The 18,458-nt window shown below is 38.4% G+C and overlaps 1 protein-coding gene across 2 annotated transcripts in view; it reads right to left on the bottom strand.

The window, feature by feature from the left end:
* The window catches only part of RALGAPA2 (Ral GTPase activating protein catalytic subunit alpha 2), a 126,715-nt gene that overhangs the window by 79,915 nt on the left and 28,342 nt on the right, over positions 1 to 18,458 (bottom strand). Inside the window, exons 10-23 of one of the 2 annotated variants that reach the window (XM_075749978.1) lie at positions 17,089 to 17,319; positions 15,001 to 15,174; positions 13,951 to 14,088; positions 13,210 to 13,358; positions 12,683 to 12,794; positions 11,703 to 11,940; positions 11,004 to 11,168; positions 8,484 to 8,624; positions 5,448 to 5,585; positions 4,834 to 4,931; positions 2,630 to 2,720; positions 2,288 to 2,464; positions 656 to 849; positions 75 to 173 (exon numbers count right to left, since the gene is read on the bottom strand). In XM_075749978.1, coding sequence (XP_075606093.1) covers positions 75 to 173; positions 656 to 849; positions 2,288 to 2,464; positions 2,630 to 2,720; positions 4,834 to 4,931; positions 5,448 to 5,585; positions 8,484 to 8,624; positions 11,004 to 11,168; positions 11,703 to 11,940; positions 12,683 to 12,794; positions 13,210 to 13,358; positions 13,951 to 14,088; positions 15,001 to 15,174; positions 17,089 to 17,319 — 2,145 coding nt within the window. The remainder of the gene's footprint in view (positions 1 to 74; positions 174 to 655; positions 850 to 2,287; positions 2,465 to 2,629; positions 2,721 to 4,833; positions 4,932 to 5,447; positions 5,586 to 8,483; positions 8,625 to 11,003; positions 11,169 to 11,702; positions 11,941 to 12,682; positions 12,795 to 13,209; positions 13,359 to 13,950; positions 14,089 to 15,000; positions 15,175 to 17,088; positions 17,320 to 18,458) is intronic. The other variant, XM_075749977.1, reaches the window with a different exon arrangement.

Genomic DNA, 18,458 nt, shown 5'->3' with positions numbered 1-18,458 from the left:
TGCAGCTAAACATACACAAATTCAGTACAGATATAGAAGAAAATATTAATGTGAAAATTTTAGAAATAACTTGCCTTGAACAACCATGACGCAAATATTCTGAGAGGAGGAATTAAGACCGGAGGAGAGGGAGTAGATTGATTGTCCACACTTATAGCAAGGTTGTCCCGTATCTAATGTTTTTAAAAGAAGCAAGTTAATAAAACTGATTGCTTACTTTATTCATGCTCTTTATTTCATATTATCACTTTTTCACTTTATTTACTTTAAAGGTGCTACACCCTGTGCTATGCTTAAGCCACAACTACGAGGAAAGCTTGTTCTACAGAGCTTCCCCACAAAGCAAATATTACCGGATTAGGTCATACCAGGGGCTTTTAGATCAAACACCAACATTTACGATATTCTGTCCTATACTTCTATTTTCCTTGCTACTGTTTCCTCACCCCATTTAAATTAACTAATCTAAATTCTCTTGCCATTGAACAGGAACATTCTCTGTTGGGGATATCCACTAGAAATCAAACAAGATTATAACAGAATCCTCCAAATCTCATGCTTATGATCCAGATGCTAATACTAAATCGAATTTAACAATAATTTTTACAAGAAAAGAAAAATCATTATCATTAGATGTAAGCATGACAGACAATACCTTTGCAAGTTTATACCACAGCTCATAAAGATACCCAAAAACTTTGGCATGGATTCTAGGTGACTGTATATTGTTCACATCTCCGAGAATTCCCAAGATCCTCCTCCATAACACAGCAGCAGAATCAGGATGCCAGCCAATAAGGCTTCCACCAGCAATTATACTGCAGTCATCAGCAAGGAATTCACTACTGTCTGTAAATTTTAAAAATTTCAATTTTCATGAATTAGAAATGCAGGGTACAGTATAAATTTGGTCAATAAAATAGGAACATGACTCCTTCTAACAATCTTCTATCTCAAAAGTATTCTCTCCCACCAAATCACCTCTCTTTTTCATTGCCCGAGCTAGCGCATGATTCAAAGAAAAAAAATGGTAGAAAACGTAGGCTAAAGGGCCTTCCTCAGAGACGACACAGCTATAGATGAGTCTGAGATCAGATGGACTGCCCCCAATTCAACGGTTTGGGGTCTTTTAGCAGGGAGGCAAATGCAGTTAAATGGAACATTCATGTACTCCGAGAGATTTATTCAATCAATAACTGGCTTTTACAGGTAACATTTCTATTGCTAAGAGTCCTTTCTTTTTTTGAGATCGCACAGCATAAAATGACCTGGAAATGCATCTGAACAAAGTAACTAAGAAGTATGTGCTACTGGTGATGAGGAATATGTTGGGCACTATCGTGTTATACAGAAGCAGTTCCTGAGACAGCAGTATGCAAACTGAGAAGGCAAGCAGGAAAACGGAAAGAATATACTTAAACAGTAACAGAAAAATTCCATATTGAAGTGCAAATTTTAATGACAAGAGCTGTTACATTATCTTCTCAGAGCACGGAAAGCTGCCTGTCTGCAGGCAAAAATCAGACCTCGGGTCCAGCATGGCACCCTGCAGCGCTCCGCAGCCAATGTTTAGAGGAAAGTTGCCGGAAACCTCTACACAGGCAGAGGGAATTAACTTGTGTCCTCCCAGGACCCAAAGAAGGTTAGCAAAATAAAAGATGTAAGAAGGACATGGAGCTGGTGGAGCGAGTCTGGAGGAGGCCACCAAGATGCTCAGGTAAAGGTAAAGGACTTGTACTTCCAAATTAGCTCTTCTGAGAATGCCACTTACCACATCCTGCTGGAGTATAAGCATTGGGTACTCTGAAGTATAAATAAGGAGGGTGATAGGATTAAGATGAGAGAAGCTGTCGTGAATTAACCAGGTATTTCCTATCAGTCAAAATATATAGTAAGGAATTTCCTTAGAACATTCTGCTATGAAATAAACTATTAACTTAAAATAGAAATTAAATTAATTTCTTTTTCTTGAACAGTGGGGCAGGCTAAGAGAGCGCAAGTGATCGGCTTGCTGATTAGTAGTAATCTGACGCAGTAAGCTACCCAATTTTCAACTGTGTGATTATTTTCGGGATCACAATTTATTGGCAGCTATGCCAGCTTCCATCTGATTATCCAAATTCCTTAAACACTGAGTATTCAAATCTCATTTTTGAATGAGCATTATGAAGGGAACTTGGTGATATATACCAAATGAAACATACTTTTTATAAGCAAACAGAACCATATAAACTCCTTTTTGAGATAAACATCTAAAATAGTAAATACGTTTTCTGGATTACAGTACCTGTTAAGTTTGCAGTATCTGAAGGACTAAGCTGAAGCCAGCGAGGTGTCTCAGGATCCACACAAACATCTGCTGGCACATTAACTTCATGGTCGTCTTCAGAAGCCTGCCAGGGGACGAGCGCGATCTCGACTTCATTATTATAGCCAATGGATGTGTCGCTGCTAACGCTTTCACCTACAGCGAGAAGGGGATTAATAAAGATCACAAACCCTGGTTTTAAAGGCTACATTAGCAAAGCATGATGAGAAAGGCGCCTAATATATCCATCATCAGACAACATTACAACACTGATTTCGATTGCTACACTTAAGAAAAAATACTGTATATCTTGGAACTCACTTTTTTCTCTCTCTCTGTAATTTCCATGTGACTGCTGCAAGTCTGCTTTCAAATCTAATTCAGCTGTACTACTGCTTCTTCGTACTAGTATCTTCAGAGGAAAAAAATAATGTCAGCTTATTACAGTTTTGAGAACTGCATCATATTTTAGCAAATTTCAGATACACACACAGTTATTAGAAATTAGTTACAACTCAGTCAAGATATTTTCATGAATATTTAGACTGCCCAAATATCTTTAAATGTCTTAAGGAAACCATCATGCTTTCAATTTCAGTCTTTAGCCTCCCTTACTTACACTGAGGTTTCACACCAACAAGCAGGACTTTTTACTTATGCTTTTCCACAAATCTAAAATCATTCAATACTTTTAAAAGTATCAAAAAGTCTTCCACGATGAAATCAGTAGTCATCTCTTATGTCGGGGCATTATTCTGTTGCAAAAGAAGCTCTGCAGAGACACCTGATCTTTTGTTTACCTCCTTCAACAAATGGATTTATAGCCTACTTGCTGAAAACCCTTCAGACAATTTTCTGCTTCTAGCTGATACTGCTGTCCCCAAGCATAATTGTTTTCCTTCACATCTGGCAGATCACCTTCAATTTCACATTTCTTGCAACTCCATGTCATCTATAATAGCAAAACTTAATTTCTACCAGAAAAATAGAGTATCATGTTTTCCATTGCAAATATGCAACAAAAAGCCCTCAGGCCTTACCCCTAGGAGCACGCTAGATTTAATTGCTGGCAGTGTTCAAGGCCAGGTTGGATGGGGCTTTGGGCAACGTGGTCTAGTGGAGGGTGTCCCTGCCCATGGCAGGGGGGTTGGAACTAGATGATCTTTGAGGTCCCTTTCAACCCAAACCATTCTATGATTCCATGAATCTCTAAAATTCCTTAATTCAGTTAACATTTCTGAAATTCCATTTTGATATTTACAATTACTAGTATTACCATTTTTAAATAAATTTCTTGAAGTAATTTCTGATCCACTGGCCAGACATTAATCCATTCATTCTTTCTGTATATATCTGAGAAAGCAAATTATTGCTATCAAAGAGACAACTGGCTTGTGGAAATTCTTACTACACTATCTAACATTGCAGCTACTTTTTTGAACTGGAGAGAGCTGATAATCATTCCACGTTTGCTTGTGCTGCCTGACAGACTGCAGAGAGGTCTCTCTTCCCTGGCCAGTCTGACTCTTGGTGACCTGTGCTGACAATATTTCAGTGGGCCGTGATATGAAGTCGAACTGGTTCTCATGGTACATTAGCAAGTTATGCAGTGAATAGATGGTCAGACCCCAGCTTCCACTTGCTGAAGGGGTGAAAGTGCAATACTGGCAGCAGCCCGGCAGCATACGCTTGTGAATACTTTATAACACATGCCACTAAAACAGAATGGGGCGCCAGGTTAATTTTTAATTCTCCCAACGACTGAGTTTACTTCTCACCTTCTCCCCTCCACCATGCAAAGCAGACTAGGTTTTCCTTCCTTTTTGAGACACTTTGTTATTCCTGAAGCAATTAATGAAAGCACTCTGCAGAAAACGTCTCATCTCTCCATTCTAGAGCTAAGCGTTAGTGGTACTTTAAGTATAAACCTATGGGAGAGCCAAGGTCCAAAGATGAGATTCAGCTGGAAGTCCTTCATGCTGTATTGCATTATACTTCCACAAAGACGGTCAGCCTCAGTCATTTATTAATGCAACTTTTGAATAAACGGTAGCAATAAAAAAATTACGAGGCTTGCCTGTCCTAATGTTAACTTATACAAACATCTGCAATACGTAGCTGGTGATACAAATTGTGCTGAAGGAAAGCATTTTCCCCAGCACTTTAAACCATCAAACATTTATTCCAGTGCACTGTAGCTCTATAATAGCCATGAATTATTTATATTTTAAAAGTTATGAACTTGTTTATAGCTAATATAAAAAAGCTCAAAAGTCTTGTATAAGACTAGACTATAGCCAACTAGATAAAAGTGCGTAAGCAACTGACAGGATCAGGAGACACAGAACGATCACACCAAACAGCACAGCGGACAGCTACAGCTCAATTCCAGAGTCCATACTAGAAATGCCATTAATGATTTTTCACCCTTTCAGTTGGTAGAGTCTCTAAATACTAAAAGGCATCTGCTTAGAAATAAAGCATTGTTACAATCTTATCAATAATCACTTTCTATTTTGCCTTACTTGCTCAGCTTCATGTTCCTTCTTTGTATAGCCCTTATTTTCCTGAACTGATTTGGAGTCTGAAGAAGTTAAATTATGAGAACTCCCAGCCTTTTTCCCTAGAAATTTTAGAAAGTAAACAAGAAATATAGACATTTATGAGACCAAAACACATAGCAAATTATATGAAAATCTCAGTTACGTTTACATGTGCACTTCTTATATTTATAGTTAAGTGAAGTAATACAATATTAAAATGGAATATGTGATGTTTTGAAAAAATCCTTCATAAGTATAACATACATACATGACAGAAACAGAAGTAGAACTGCTAGCGTGAATACACAAAATTTAAATGCAAGCCAGATAAAGTTTAAGAGTTACACACAAAATGCATACATTCAAAGGTTTAATTTTTAACCGCCTCGCGTTATAAAAGGTCATGTCTTGCACGTGTGGTCTGTAACTTCTTAAAAACAGTTCTTTCAACAAGATACCAACAGTATATTTACTAAGAAAGCAAGATTAAAAGCATTTTAGAACCGAGCTGGAAACCAAAGTAACATTTACAAGGCTGAACAAGTCTCAAATTTTTTCTTCAGAAGTACAGTATCACTATATTTTATCAAAATTACCTTGAAAAAAATCAGATGGAAACTGATCTGTAATATCTGAAGTGCTGCTACTTCGAGTTAGCTGCTGCTCTTGGTCTGCAAATAGGCCTGTGGCTTCTGTTCCTGTTGCATTTTCCAGCTGTTGAGATTCTTCAACTTCTGTTGATTTCATTAACACACAAAATATTTGCACCACCTCAGAATTATATACACTTAACTAAGAAAGCTATATGAAAAAGCGAACCATTCAAATATTTAAAATTCCCAAGTTACAAAGCTAGAATGCAACTCCTAGTTACAGAAGTTATAATTTAAATTTTATAAAATATCCTTAGGAAAACTGTAAAGAGATGTATCAGCAGTGTGAGCAGTAAAAAGTCTAGAAAAAGGACAGAAATTACTTTGGGGGTTCAGAGTGCACAAGGATGGGTGGGAGGACGTCATGTGACCAAAGCTGTGTTTTTCAGTGCTAGAGACCCAAACTAGACCCTGATCATTCTCGAACAGAAAGAATAGAGGAGAGGCAGCAAAACTATTATAAATCCCAAGTGCAGAAAAGATGGCTGTGCTTACTGACTTCTCCTCCATAAAGAGGGGAAGGGGAGAACAAAAAAAGGCAATAATTCAGAGTAAAAAAAGATCTGAGCTACACATGGTTCAGGCTTAGTTTGTGGGGACAGACTGAGTCATGCAGCTTTTCTGCTGTAACTGAAAATGGGAAATAAAAAGAGAGGAGAGGCATGAAAATTCAAGTGAGAAAGTAAATTGACATACTGGGGAAGGACCAACAGGAACTCTTGAGATTAGCTAGCAACACGATGCTTTTAGAAAAGCATTTCTCTCAGCATTAGGGTGGAAGAAAGAGACAGTAACACTCGGGATCAAGTATGTTCCCACTCAGTAGCGGTGCTTTTAGTTGTAGCCATGACACTGGTTAATGCCACCCATCATCCTGAAGCTAGTTGCCAACTCTTTCCCCAGAACACAGTCCAAGAGGTGGCCCACACACCCCAAGAGAACCACCAGCAGCATTCCGGGTGTTCGACCTGCACAGCCAATGCTATTTTCTTTTTAACAAATTATGGAAAATGCTGCTGTAGCAAATCTTATGAGAGCCTTTGAATTTCTTTTTTTTCAATGAAGAACATGAGCTGAATTACTAAGTCTGCTAGATTTCTCTCAGCATAGTTTTACATATATGCACATTAAATAAAAGTAACCTTTCTGCCATCTTTCTATTCTCCTCCTCTTGTCTCCTTTCCCTGCTTTCTGTCTGCTCCGTAGGCACCGACATTCAGGCTGCACCGATTTAGAAATGAGCAAGAGGTACAGCCCCTCGAGACGTGAGGTTACAGACCAGTACGCACAGACTGGAGCGGCAGCCTGCAGAAGGAGGACGGTATGCTTAGTTTGCTCAATCTACACTACCAAGGGAGTTTAAGTAATACTTATGGTACAATAAACATTGTATGTATTTCAGAAAACTATCTCAAATACACACGTACAAAACCTAACTGTTCTGGTATACACTGACCTCAAAGTGCCACTGTTTACTTTACAAGTCTTACAGAAAGTAATAAAGTATTACAATAATGAATAATAAAGAAATCAAAGTTTGTCTTTCAGCTCAATGCCCGTATTCACGAGCTAGAACAATTTCAGTATTATGACCGAAGATAACTGTAAGCAGCACGAGATGAAAAAACACTGAAGATATTTCACAGAACAGGAATCCCTAAGGAGCCATAATGCACCGCATGCAAAACTCTTCCCTTCTTGCTGCAGCACGTAACACGCTGGCCGGGGCTCAAGAGTCAGAAGGGCGATGGGGAAGGTGACAAAGTCCTATTTTCAGAGACTGACTAGCTGGAAACAGAAATAAAAGAAAGTCGGCTAACAGACAGAGCACCCTTGCTGCTCCCACCACCCCATCTTGGCCAGGTGACAGGACACCAGCCCTACAACCAACAGCTTTGTCTTCTCAGGCCATTACGTCTGTTTCCCACACCTATCTCTGGGTACCAGCACAGAACTCCATTCAGAGGTTGCGTGCTCGGCATTTGCTCGAGCTTTACTTATCACAACAGCAAGTTCCACAGGACAAGACTGTACCAAAAGCAGGAAAAAGTTGACTACACTTTTGAGCAAAAATACACCCACTTCAGTCTAAGTAACCACTAAGATGCCCAAATCTGGATTGCTGCCTTTAGCTTTTGCACTCCTAATCCTTAGTATATGTGGTCTGCACTATATTAAAACTCTAACAACTGCTTGGAAACCTTTAACAAATCAAGTAATTGAAAGTGTAAACATGAATAAAAGGATTTCTTTATTAAGGAATTAAAATAAATTGTACTTTAGTTACTAAGGAATGTAAGTCTAATTGTAATTCATGGTAATCTTTAATATTAAAATGAACAAAAACTGCATTGCTTGGAATACTACAAATACTATTTTGGGAGAAATCAAACACTGAGAACTAAGAGGCACAGACAAATCTTTTAGATTTGCTTCTGGAATCAATAATTACAGGAAGAATTCTTTAGAAGAAAAAAATCCACATTTTTAAATACCAATTTGTAACTGAGCGAGCGAATGAGATTTTTCTTTTAAATCAAGTAGCCTGACCAGCTGCATTTCCTTGACTGCATATGTTCCTTCCACCAGCTCATACTTCCAAGCATTCAATTAGTTTCTGCAGTAGTTCCTTGAAAAGATATTGCTCCCCTCCTTCTCCCTGAAAAGGTTACTACTTTTGACAATGAACCCAGTGATAGAACAACAAAAAAGCATTAGAAGTAGCCACTTTTTGCCACCCTTTGCAACTTTGAAAAGGGACAAGATATGCTCCCATTAGACTTGCTCGTCTGTGAATGGATACCAGTATTACTTTACACCACGTTGTGAACAGATCTGAGGCACGGCAAACAGAACCAGTGCAAAACATCTCATTCCACACTACTACAGAATAATCAACCGGACAGAAAGGGAATAGACAGACAGCAGTTTAAAAATATAAAGAACATTCACATAAAAGATGACTTTAAAGTACAGTACCTGACAGTCTGTGAGAGCAAGAAGTGTAAGAGATACCAGGTAAGAGAGAGCTCACAGTGTGAAGCAGAAGAGGTACACTTTTAGTGGCTGGCAAAGCCTCATAAAGATGAACACAGTTGCTGATAGACTGGCTTCGCTTAGCTTCCAGGAAAAAATAAAGCAATAATTATGTCAGAAAAAAATAATGAAATATTTGGGGTTCTGAATGTCACGATACAATGAAACACAACACTTTTGAAAAGAAAAAAAAGTTTTACAACATTAAGCCCAGAAGTATTTCCTATAAGCTGTAAATTAATAACGTGCAACTATGTCCGACATTGAAAGCACAATAGTCAGTGATTTCTGAATCACAGTAGTTCCATAGTGTAGAATATTTCATTCTGTCAGTGTACGATTCCTATCTCTAGGCTAATTCGACTTACCCTTTCCTCTTTTCATTGAAGAATCTGTAGCAGTACATACAGCTCAAAAACAAAGAATGGAAAACTTATTCAAATTCCCCTCTACTAGCAATGCTCCCCCCCAAAAGCAGCTACCTCTTACATTTGTTCATCTCTGCTGAAAACAATCCAAAGAAAGGCCACCAAAAAACCACTTTCCAAGGTGTCTAACACTCTAGAGGCTAACATAATTAAAAACTTGGTATTTTATGCATGAATATCCAATTGCCAAAAGCTTAAAGTCTCCTTTACAGAACAGCAGCAATTTATTATCAATTGTATTACTAAAAGTTATGCTGTATTAGAGAAGTTTCTAACAGAAATTTATTAGGGAAAAAAGTCTTATTCACTCCACAGTTTCTCTTCCTGTACACAGCAATGTCAATGCTGACACTTAAAGATAGAAGGAGACAGGGGAAGGAGGCAACAAAAAAAGCCTCAAGCAGAGTAGTGGGCAAACAATGTTCTGCTGTCGCAGAATACTCTGCTCTTCCTCTTACAACTCCAGATACAAGCAGCAGATCAAAAGGAAGCCTTACCTGGAAGCCTGAGGTGCTCTGGTATTTGTATGTTGACTTAGGGGTTTTGTCATTGTTTTTAAAAGGGGGAAGGAGAATATTAGGGATTTAAACAAAGCCCCCAGTGGGAGATGCTTTTCCCAAAACGTCCACTTTGCTCAACAAAGGGCCTCCTATGAACAGCCCTGGTTTCTGCATTCACCTTAGGGACTGCTACGTTTCATTCTGATAGATGACACCTCTGGAAGCTTCATAGCAAGTTTTGTGTTTCTAAACAGCCTTACATTAGAAAAGGGATATCCATTTTATATATTTGAAATGATTATTTGTTATAGCTGCATATGCAAATATAAAACTTTTTTGCACCTGCTGATTTGGGAGCCACTGATGATCACAAATCCTACAAAAGCCAGAATAATTCTCTTTTTATATGACCACGAGATACAAAATGACACTACGGGCTTTTTACACATGAAGTTCATCCTCATGACAACCTACTTGCTCCCCACCAAATAAGCTTTTCTTACTAAAGGTAGGAAGTTCCTTTAATATGAACACACACAACCAAGAAAAGTCCTTGCTGATCAATACTTCCAGGTTCTCCCTACTGCTTTGGCAAGAAGTCTGGGGAAGAAATGCTCCACAGGAGCACAAATAGGAATTCGATGAATCTAAAAATAAAAGACAAGGAATGAATTGACTCCACTGCCAAAATGTTTTGTGATCTAAGCTGAAGACTGTGGCTTAATTAGGAAGCCTGTAGCCACAAAAACATACTAAATCACCTTCAATTTCTCCTGGTAAGAAACACAACTAATCTATCATGAATGAGGAAGGAAGTTGTGCAGTGAAATATCTCCCATTCAAAAGCAGGAGATTTTCTAGAGTTTTAATCCATAGCCCATTGAATTGGAACTCGGAAACTTGCTACCATGAACTAAAAAGAGATCAAATTCCAGCTGCTGAAATGCTTGAAAAATCAAGTATGTGTTCAATGCCGGGGGTATCAGACTTCTCCCCATCATTCCTTGTCCCCGTTCTCCCTTCTCCTGTTTTCCTCTTTCCAGAAGTAAACACGAGAGAAAAAAGGAAAAGGAGATGCTATACGTACCTCATCGTGCTAATAAAAAGCAAAGGAAGCAAATAAGAAAGGATGCCATTGTTTATTACACATCTGGTTTACCTTGTGCTCACAATAAACAGCTAGCTGTATGAAAGTACAGAAGCAATATATATTATCTGACCGATGTTACTAAATGCTCTCTTATGAATTGATAAAAATAGGAATGTATCTCTTTAGAAAAAACATAACGCGACAGGACTAACTTGCAATTAAATGTAATGTATTTAAAAGCATATATTTAGAATTTTCCAAAATAATTTCATTCTTTATTCGTACTGGTAGCGGTAAAGACATCCAGACACAGGTAGGCAACATCTCTGCTTAGGCGTTTAATTACTCAGTTGCACTACTTTTGGAAGTAGCCGCAACTCAAAGAGATTTAAAACTGGAGCGTTGCTGAGTGTTTGGGAACACAAGCACTTAGTTATGGTCTAACCTGTTGCTCTTTGACGAACAATATTTCTTGCTTTCTCAACTCCTGGGGCTCCAGAGGTCGTAGCACTTCTGAATCTCATTGGCTCCACAACTTCAGGATGACTTTTCCAGCTCAACGAAAAAGATCTTCCCACTACAGCTGTCTTCTGAGGCTCTAAAATGCCACCTTAGAGACAAAGAAACCAAAATTCTCTAGCATTGTATGCTTTGGCACATATTTTTGCTAAAGTATGGAGCATTCAGACATGAAAAATATTAGTCTTCTAAACAACATAGATGAATTTTTACTATTAATAAAAAACAATCACTACTTCAACTATGTGCACCAATTGTGTGGTGGCACGTAAATGTAGCTAAAATATTGTAATTAATAAAAATACATGGAAAAGAATTTTTACACTGATGACTATGCCAGACTACAGCACAGGAAACCACATTTCATGTCCGGTACACAGAACAGATTGGTTTTAAGCGCGTACTTAAAACTGCTAAATAGCTATCTTCTATTGACCCCAGTTACCTTTCCTCCCATGCTGAAGGATGAGAACACATAAATCCAAAGCACTTCACATTTGTTTAAACAGGTTCTTGAACTAGATTAAGTAGTATTTAATGTTAGATTAAATTAAATTAATTTTTAAGTTTAAACTTAAATATTTAACTTGTTTGATACAAAAAGCCTTGAAGCACAGAGACTAACCTTTTCCTCTCTGCTTTTTCTCTTTCTGTTCACTGAGCTTATCCAAGGGCAAGTTTGTCATTTCCACTCCATACACGGTTCTTGCTAGCACTGCTGTTAGAGAGTCCATGATATTGGCCCACTCGTTGATGAGCTCCTCCCAGTCCGTCAGGGCAGACAGAACGCTGAGCAGCTCATCCCACAGCTCTCGAGAAATGTAAACGCTCAGGTTTGCTCTGATCCAAGCCACAATGAGGGTCTGAGAGAAAAGAAACATGTGACAGTTCACACATTTCTGTCAAGATTAATTCAAGCACACCATCAACCTGCACATTAGCATTGAGTATTTGTGATGCGCAGATATTACTCATAGCTATTTCACATAAAAAAACATTCCCAGAAATCAGTGGGTAAATAATTGTCAAAGTTACTGACTAAGGAAATCTAAAAATTCTGAAACATATGTTTTGGGCGGTCCGTATGTTCGTTCTCTGGTAAACTGAAATAATATGCTGTGTATAATAATAATAGAATGAAGAACTGTCTCCTACATGGACAGAATGACTGTAGTGATTGAACTACATCTGCAACACTCACACCTAGATACTGCAGCTGAGAACGTGAAGTACAATATGATGTATAAATGTTTTCATCTCATTCAGCGTGACTCAGTTTTGACTCATCAGCTGAACGTCTAGGAAAACAGTTACATCAAGTTTACACTTTAGAGATACTCATTGAAGATATCCCACAAAGAGATTGTGTGCCTGTCTGTTCTACCATGCATTGTAACAACAGATCAAATCAACCTGTCTCCCTCTGTTAGGGAACAGTTTACAAAATAGTTACTTGTATTACTGCAAAAGAGAATTTTTTCATCATTTACAAGTAGGTTTCATAGTACTGTGCAATAGTACTTAACTAAAACTATGAGCAATCATCATGAAAAACAAACAAAGAAAACCCCCACCAAAACAAACAAACAAACCCCAAACACTCACCCTGAAAAGTAATCCTGACATGCTTTGAGCAAATGTATCCTTCATTTGGTTTTCTTTCGGCTTCTGCATCACAGCTTCTGTTATTCTAAGGAGTATCTGTAACATCTGTTCCCTGGTTCCAAAACAAAATTGTACTTTTTGTTCAGATGTTCTATTAATTTACTTGTTAATTTCATGTACCAAAAACCCCTTTTAATTCTCCAGTAAGCCTTACTTATCGATAATGTAATCAGCACTTCAGACTTCACAGATCATCTGCTAAATAGCATTAGCCGGTTGTGGACCGTAAAAGTTAATTTTTGACAAGGTGAAGCCTGGAATGGAAGCACCAGCCAGAACCTTGAAGTCAAACAGTACAATGATGTAGACTCAGCAGAACCTGCAGTCTCACAAACCAATACATAAGTTTTGGTAAGTGTAACTTATGTAAGGTCTACCCCGATACAGCCAGTCCTACCCAATAATTCTCCCATAAAGTTTCAATGTTGATAATTTTCTCAATATGATGCAGAATATATTAAGCTTACCACGTCTTTCTATTCATTGATAGTTCCATTATCATGCGCCTAAAGATACTCAGAACTGCTTTGCAAGCATCAACTTGCTCCTTCAGAAGCGCAGGGACTTCAATGCATGGTTCCAATAAGAAAACATTTGCAGAGTTTGTCAAGAAAACCTTCAAGACAGGCATTTAGAGTCAGTTTACATGGTGCCAGGAGTAAAAAAAGTCAAGACTTACAATAAAATACTTCTCCTCCTCCAGTCAAACTTTTCACTTTCCTTAGAGCAAGTTTCACATTTTACCTATCACTATTTTTCTAGACCATTCCAGCAAAAAGTCAGGTGCCGTTACAGACCCAACAAAGGCGTGCATTACACAGTACAGGTTTTGTAGGTAGCTCCTCTATTTGGTTAGGCAAGAGTATCGGTCCTCCAGCTACTCATTTCCTGGCATTATATGCTTGAGCAACCACCAATATTTCCAATAAATGAGGTTCAACAAAAGCAGATATACAGTTCCGATTAACTCCTAGTACCCACAGCAGGAAAAAGAAAAAAGAACCTTCTGTCTTAAAATATAGATATCTGGCTCTAAGGCTTGGTCACATGGCTTACTATATAATTAAAAAAAAGTTAAGTGCAAATCATATCTTACAAAAACCATCAACTGCTGGTAGTTGTCTTCCTTAATCTCAGAGACTACAATCTGTAGCGTAAATTACGTGATTACGTAAGTTACAGCCGTGTAACCTTTCTATACACCACACCTGTAATGCAGCTTGCACACCAGCTTTAACATTTTTGTCCTCGTCTTCCAATATACATCCTCTGTTGACAGCGCTGGTAAAGGAGTACGTTCTTCCCCAGCTGGATGAGCGCTTATGGCCTGAATGGTCAGAGGAAAGCTTTCAAAAACACAATTCAGTTAGTGACAAAGCGGAAAGGAGTATCTCCGTATTTATTCAAAACCATTTGAAACGTCCAAAGCAAAAAAGGAGGAACTGTCACGTCCTACATTCGTTTCAGCAAGGAATTCACATCTATTATTTCTTAATCTCTGAACAAACAGACTGTACATGGAATGTAAAGGTTCGTAAAAGTTTTAAGAGCTACGTTATTTAAAATATTTTATATCACATTTTGTAGTCACTGATTGTATGAATATTTGAATTTAAACCTGGCAAAACTATAAATCCTCTACAAAAATATCTGTCAAAACCTTGTAATTCTCACTATGTTTTTACAACTCAAACCTCTTTTCAATACAACAAAACTTCCCTTTAAATAGCTTCAGAGCGTCAATAGTGCCAAAGTCAACTTTTACTGATGGTTCAGTACAGGATATTAAAAAGATGATGCACAGAATCTGTATCTACACTTTAATTTCCTAGATTAAGGTGTCTGAATCCAAATATTTCATCCAGTATATACAAATTAGTACATACTGTCAAATTCTTAAGTCACTACCACCAAAAGGAAATAGTCCTACACACACCAGGCCAACAGACAGAGTAAGTTTTAACACTGCAGAACCTATTAGTATTTCTTCCATTAAGTTCTTGCTGTCATATTTGTATAGGCAGGGAATAATCAACAAGTAACTTTTTTCACAATGACTGCAAACTTTCCCTGCACTCTGTGCAGTTAAGTGCTACTGAACACTCAACAGTTATTTAAATTTTGAGTCCTTAAATAAAAGCATTTCTTAATCTTGATTTTTCCAGTTTTTAAACTGTTACTCATTTACTAAGTGAGTTTAAAACTTAAGCCGTATATCGTAGGCAAACAGAATAAAGTAAGTAACGGTGATACCATACATGTTTACTGTCCGTTTGCACCGATGAATCCTCTAAGCTGACAACAGCATCCTGACCATCTTCCCTTTTGTCTGGCTCCTCCATGAACACAGGTTTCTCTTGCAATATCCACTTTCGATACACCTTAACCACTTTCCGTGTTGCAGATATATCAGAAGGCGGCAATAAAAAAGCCTAAATTGAAACGTTAACTAGTTTTACTCTAAACAGCACATAGATGTGCATGCATTTATAAACGCACCCACCACCACCCATAAATAATACAGCTCAAAAAGGAAGGATACATAATTTTTACTTTTATATCTACTAGAAGGAGTTATGATTAATCAACAACCTATGCATATACCTACAGTCATACGATATGAAATGCCATTTCAGCAAGTGTAGGTAGAGACAAGACAGTAAGTTATGATGAGGATAACAGTGGCTGCCATCGATCATTTCTCAGTACAGTTTTGGAAATCAATACAATGAATTTATTTTCAACATGCTACTCAATATCTGTATTTGGGAAGCACTCTGTAAAGATGCCCTCTCCGAATGCTTAAAAATGCTAGATTGGCTGCTTCCCCACATTTCTGGAGGCCTTCAGGGACTGAAAAAAATATAGTGACAGAAGACCTTTGCACTGCAGTGAACAGGCACAGAAATCAGTGTCTGAAAACATCATCTGGTACAAAACAAGCATATTTTGCCAATAAAAAAAATTTTGATATCAATATGCATCATATAAAACCACTGAAAGAGATGAAAATACATTTTTCATACTAAAAAACAGGTCCTTTCAACTACAAAGAGATTACCCACTCTCCATGATTAACAGGGTCACAAACTATAGCATTTCCTATACCCAGCTTAGCTGCAAAACCGCCACAAAGGTATCTTACTCCGGTCAGGGCAATCTTCGCATCACACAGTGCACTTCCTTGTCCCTAGTCAGCATGGAGTGCAACATCCAACAGCCGATTTCAACAGAAACTGAAGGGTTAGCAAAAGCAAGTTCAAATATGCCATACAGCAAGTATGTGAAATTTCTGAAAATGTCTTCACAGACATCATCAACTTAAAGAGGCAGAAACTGAAAAAGCCAGAAAGCAACTGCTAGAATATTAGAGAAGCAACAGCTCATCAGCAGGATGAATGGGCACTACACAGAATGCTTACAGAAAAGCTAAGAAATAGGGTAGAAAGAAAAAAAGAAAAAAAAAAAAAGACCAGAGGAATTCACAGTTACTAGTGAGAGTCCTGTAAGGGAGAGATAAACACAAAAAGGATCCAAATACCATTATCTGTTTCAATTACTGAACACTGATCATACTGAATACAGAGAGAAGTACTGCATCCCGTTAGCCTTTGTTCCCTGGGAGCTGGGCTAATCTTCCCCGCTCTGAACAAACACCAGGAGAGGGCAGCGCGCCACAGCGGTTCTTAACATCCACAAAAGGACTTCCTTCCCGTCCCAGTGTCATCCATCTGCGGAAAAGCACTGCTACAAGGAGTTCCTAAACCGTGCCACACAAGATACTCCACACTAAAGCATGTGTGCTTGCTCAGCTGCTGGAAAGTATCTCCTGCACGTTTATGTGACCTGGAACTGCTGCTTCAACCAATTTCTACCTTGGTATCGGACAAAAAAAAAAAAAAAAAAAAAAAGGGAGTCTCCAGTAGGTCCATATGTATTTTTATCTGAAGCAATTTGAAAAGATGTCAAATTAGTGAGAAATACTAGTACATGCAATCAATGTTCAAATAGACATTAAAATACTGCCACTGATCACAGGAACAAGAATCTAATTCAAATAATAAATTTGCAAGCTAATAGCTCTTCACACACCTTTAAAATACATCTTAATACCAAGAACAAATAAAGTGGCCCATTCAAATAAGACATGTTGCCATCGGGCATCAGCGACAAGCTTCAGTTCCCATAAAAATGTCATAATTTTATCATTAAAACTATACCTAGGAAGGACTCCAAACTAAAAGGGTGTTAGTGTGATTAGCATTGTTACCTGACCATCAGCCTTTGCAGTGTTCTCTCTCATGAGATTTCCTTTAAAAAAAAATACAATAAACATACACACTTACTTGTCGAAACACCTCGTTAACAAAGTTAACATATCCTCGAGTGGATAAGAGGATTCTCTGCACCATCTCGTAGACAGTCCGATGCTGCTCCTCAATGCTGCAGAGGCTGGAATTGCTGAGCCTTCTGTCGGACAAGGTGCTGCTGTTAGAATGGCTTCTCTCCTGCTCACTTGCGTAAGACATACTGGTTTCCAGCTCTGCGTTTTTATCTTGGTTTACAACACCAACAGTCTACACAGAAGAAAATACATGCCTAATTAAATAACTGAAACAGCATACACCAAAAATCTGGAATGCCTAGCATAACAAGATACTAGTCCTCTTTTTCACACAACACACTGGGATCCCAGCAGTCAGGAAGTATAATTTTCAGTCTACTACTTGATCCAAGCAGGAATTTGGTCTTACACTCTACATGATGTCCACTTCATAGGAGCCCCCCAGAACTGACTGGTCCGCTCCGTGAGACAAAAAAAAAAAAAAAAAAAGAGGGATGGGTGCAGTGGCAGGAGAGGAGGAAGGCACACACACAGTGGAGAGGAATCCCCAGGTCTCTTTGTTTTGGGAAAAGATGGACCACGCCACTATACATAGCTCATACTCTTGCACACTACTATTCTGACAACTCTTTGTCAGGTTTTGTTCTAGCACTGCATGTATTTTGCAACATCTTGAACAGTGTCTGGCTAAATGATCCGGCCAGGAGAAAACAGAGGACTAAAACACTGCTTTTGAGCTACCAGAAAAAGAACCCCAACTCACACTAACTCAAAGCATCGCCCAAACGCAGTTCTGCTTTATGTTTACATTACTAAGGCTGCCCTCTGTTCGATCAAGTGAGCAGGGGCAGAGCAGCAATAACATCTCTACTGCTTTTCACAATGAACTTTTTGGGTAAGACTCAGCCACACTAGCGAGGCACAGGCTGCAGCCACTGAACTTCAACGCCACTGAGAAGCCAACATGTGCCAAAAGCTGGCACACAGCTTCAGCTCAGCGATAACTTTGGACCAGTTCCCATTTTGAGGGCAGCAATACCATTATGCAACCTAAACATTTATTTGGTTTCAGTCATCTATAAAATTCAGTGGGAAAAAAAAAAAAATAAAGAAAAAATTTTCCAGGCTTCGTCTGTTGGAACGGCACAGCAGTTTATACAAAAGACAGAATTTCCGATGAGAAAGAAAAGATCAATTAAAAAAGCACTTTTGGTAGGTAAGCTACACTTGGCTGCTTTAGGGCTTCGAACTCCTACAGCGAAGAACTCCAAAAACAACTGACATGAAAATCTACAGTTCTACCGTAACAGGTATTGTATGCTTTTCTGTTGAATCCGGATTTGACATTGACCCACGATTCCGGGGAAGAAT

Source organism: Balearica regulorum, chromosome 3 (assembly GCF_011004875.1).
Source record: "Balearica regulorum gibbericeps isolate bBalReg1 chromosome 3, bBalReg1.pri, whole genome shotgun sequence".
Taxonomy (NCBI): Eukaryota; Metazoa; Chordata; class Aves; order Gruiformes; family Gruidae; genus Balearica; species Balearica regulorum.
The sequence above is the reverse complement of the archived record's forward strand: the minus strand, read 5'-3'. Positions and strand labels throughout refer to the sequence as shown.